Consider the following 3,337-nt stretch of genomic DNA (forward strand, 5'->3'; position numbering starts at 1 on the left):
TAAAATGCATTGCTCTGTTGCCTTTGCGAGGCGTGGCGACCTGGTTCAGGAACGGCACGGCGGCCAACCCCAGGCCGCTCGGGCCATCAGCTCACAGACACCAGTGTGGTGGACGGCAAATGGCGTTTATTACTTCGCAACACAGCGTTATATACTCTGGGTTTACAGCGTCACTTCCATCTGCTTACATCACAAGCTACATACTATTGGCTATTAAACAGGGGGGGCTCTATCTTTCCTTACAATGCGATATCTGCCGGCCGCCAGGCCCTAACTACCTACATTTCCCCCCTCCCTATGCTTAATAAAACTAACTGGGTGTAACAACAGTATATGGTTGATGCTTTCACACAACATTGAGAACAGTTCCTGCAAATGGAATATATGCTTGAAATAGGGATGCAGAGCCCATCGGGCAAGGCACGTGAAACAGGTGATAGCAGAGAATGACAAGGTATAACTGGGGATAGACCAAAAATTCTGAACAAGAACATTCCTAAAGCAACTGTTGGCGTTCTATGAGCTTATTCAATATACAGGGTCCAAAAATCAATGCTATCAGGATTGTTGTAACCGGCCCTAGCAGGGTAGATATCACAGGGGTAAGCCACGGTGAGCTGGTGAACCAGGATGTGAACCAATTCTGTTCCGCCTCCCGTTCCCTTTTTCGTTTTTCTAGTCTCTCCCGTAGTTTGGCCATAGTATCTCTCACTATGCCAGTGTGATCGGCGTACAGACAACATTCTTCCTTCAGAGCTGCACATACTCCCCCTTGTCGCAGGAACACTAGGTCTAACCCTCTTCGATTCTGTAGCACGACCTCAGATAACGATCTAAGCGAACTCTCTAATGCACTGATAGATTGTTCTAGTCTAGCTAGGTCTTCATCCACTGCCATGCTTAGGGCGGTAAATTCTTTGTGTTGGTGCACTAAGGATGCCACCCCTGTGTCTAATCCCGCACCCCCCATGATCAGGAGAGCGGCTATTGTCAATGCTGTAAAGGGTTCCCGTTTTGACCGGTGGTGTTCTGGAGTGGTTTGTGACTCATAGAAACATTGTTCGGAATGGTAGAAGATCTTAGGAACTATAGTTACTTGGACACAATATTCTGAGGATTCATCAAATTTGTCTAACGACAGACAGGGTGTAACTCCCATAATGGAGCAAACCCATTTGGCATTATTGGCCGGTACTAGCCACTGTGCAGGGGTTTTGGACTGTGTCACATTAGCACATAGTTGTTTTTTGTGTTTAGGGACTGTACCTATACATGTACCACTTCCCGTCACATGTGCTAATGTAATCCCTTGTTTTTCTGTGTCCCAAGCGCACTGGGCCGGATTCGTACCATTTACTCGTAAGGGTGCGTCGTCTATTCCTATAGCCTCATAGTAGGGTGGTGTTATGCTGTAGCATAGCCAACAATGCTCCATAAGGTTTGGGTTAGTCTTGTTCAGCAGTTGGTAGCTAGCTTGCATCATTTTCAAAAGGGGATTAATTTCAGGGGTTTCGTTAGGGGTTGAGTTATTCCGAAGGGTTTCATCAGGAATTTGGGTGACTCGAGTAGTCTTCATTTCAGGAGTTATCGCTATATTGTCTATTTTAGTAATTCTTGTTGTACTATCCATTGTTCCTTTAGCCAAATCATCAGCTAGTATCTGGTTAGGGCCTACTGGCAGCGGATCATTTGGGACCACTTCCTTTTTTGTGAGAATTAAACCACCCTTATCTGTCCCTGGTTCCGTATACCTCACTCCCCACACTCTTCCAATTATCCATCCTACGTCTTCAGGGCTGGTGACATTTAAGAAGAGGTATTTGCATTTTCCACGTCCTCCCCACCCTTGTGGTGGTTTGCACCCATATGGACCCCATTGCACCTTTAGGTACCTGTCTATACCACTACCCGGTATCCAACCAGGGGCTATGGTTTCACAACCCCAATAGCTGCAGTAATATTGATTAGGGTGGTTACAATATCCCTTTCTAGGATTCGAACTAGGGCACATATAGAATCCCAGGTATTCCCAGCATCGGGGTCTCGGGACAAGCTGACATAAGGTAGCATTAAAGCTTGGTGCTCCCGGTGTTATTTGGGTTGCGATAACCTGTTGTCTCTCAAATCGGAGTAAGGTCCACTTGAAAGGCTGATGGGGGTGGGGTTCTGGTACCGCTTGTGTGGTAGCGACGAGCTGTAAGGCGAAGAGCACACAAAGATGTCGCCATCCTTGTCTGCAGGGATCATGTTGCCGTTGCCCGGATTTCATCTGCTCAGGATTTTCGGGTATGGAAGGGATATCTGCGGACTTGTCATCTTCTCTCGGTATTGGAGCGTATGAGTTGCGAGGACGTCCGATGATGGGATCCTGTGGAGAGAAAGACTCAAAGTTTTGTTAGTTTTGTTTCTGAAGGTCTGGTTTAATGGACTTAAGTGGGCACCACTTAACGATTCCGTCCTTTTTGACCACGGCATACCCTCTCCCAGTAAGAACTAGTCTCCACCCTTGTTCCCACTCTCCTAGCTCATTCCTGACTATGATTAACGAACCTTCATCCATTGCTCGAGTGGCCCAGTGTTTTTGAGTGGGGCTATTCGCCTCTTCCCCCCTGGGAAATTGGTTTAGCGCTAATAGGGCAGTGGCTAGCAAGCGTGCTTGATCTCCCGGGGGAACAGTGCTAGAGAAGCCTTCTGTTTTTGCCAGCACTTCTATTTTAGATTTCAAAGTCTGATTTGCTCGTTCAACTATGGCTTGCCCTGTGCTATTGTATGGGATACCTTGTATTAGGGTAATACCCCATTTTTGTGCGAATGCCCGGCCTGACGCGGAGACAAAGTTTGGACCGTTGTCCGTTTTGATTTGCTTGGGAATACCAAGCCATGCCATAGCTGTTAACCAATGTTGGATTGTTGCTTTAGAGTTGGTTTTGAGATGCTGTGAGGCTATAATCACTCCGCTGTATGTGTCTACTGTTACTGCTAACCATGCTCAGGGTTTTAATAATGGGCAAAGGGTAAAATCTGTCTGCCACAGTTCGGAGGCTTTTAGACCTCTGGGATTGATTCCGCTGGACCATAGCGGTAGTTTCTGACAGTGGGGACCTGTGGCCACTATGTGTTTTGCATCAGTGATCAAGATTTCACATTTCTTCTCCAGCGCTTTAGCTCCAATGTGGAGAGACTCGTGCAGTTGATGAGCATCTTTTAGCGTCCACAGTCCTTTTGCTGCAGCATCGGCTTTGTCATTGCCAGTCTGAAAAAACCCTTTGATTGGGTCATGGCTGTTGACATGGATGACGGATATGGTACCTTTGCGAGACAGAAGTGCTTCTTCCAG

The 3,337-nt window shown here is 47.0% G+C and overlaps 1 protein-coding gene across 1 annotated transcript; it reads right to left on the reverse strand.

The window, feature by feature from the left end:
* Positions 1–496: 496 nt before the first annotated feature.
* LOC134166667 (MLV-related proviral Env polyprotein-like) lies at positions 497–2,887 on the reverse strand. Its single transcript, XM_062624538.1, has 2 exons — positions 2,450–2,887; positions 497–2,368 (listed from the first exon to the last, which is right to left on the reverse strand). The coding sequence occupies exons 1-2, from the start codon at positions 2,885–2,887 to the stop codon at positions 497–499; spliced, it is 2,310 nt and encodes a 769-aa protein (XP_062480522.1).
* Between the last annotated feature and the right edge of the window lie 450 nt (positions 2,888–3,337).

This window comes from Pezoporus occidentalis, unplaced genomic scaffold (assembly GCF_034315485.1).
Source record: "Pezoporus occidentalis ecotype Australia unplaced genomic scaffold, CSIRO_AGI_Poc_V1 ctg27, whole genome shotgun sequence".
Classification (NCBI taxonomy): domain Eukaryota; kingdom Metazoa; phylum Chordata; class Aves; order Psittaciformes; family Psittacidae; genus Pezoporus; species Pezoporus occidentalis.

Bases quoted from the DNA above. Each gene is read 5' to 3' on its own strand.
- LOC134166667 (XM_062624538.1), bottom strand. From the start codon at position 2,887: ATGGCATGGCTTGGTATTCCCAAGCAAATCAAAACGGACAACGGTCCA. The intron at 2,369-2,449 runs GTTAAGTGGTGC...TTCTCTCCACAG, and splicing joins TGGTCAAAAAGGACGGAATC to GATCCCATCATCGGACGTCC.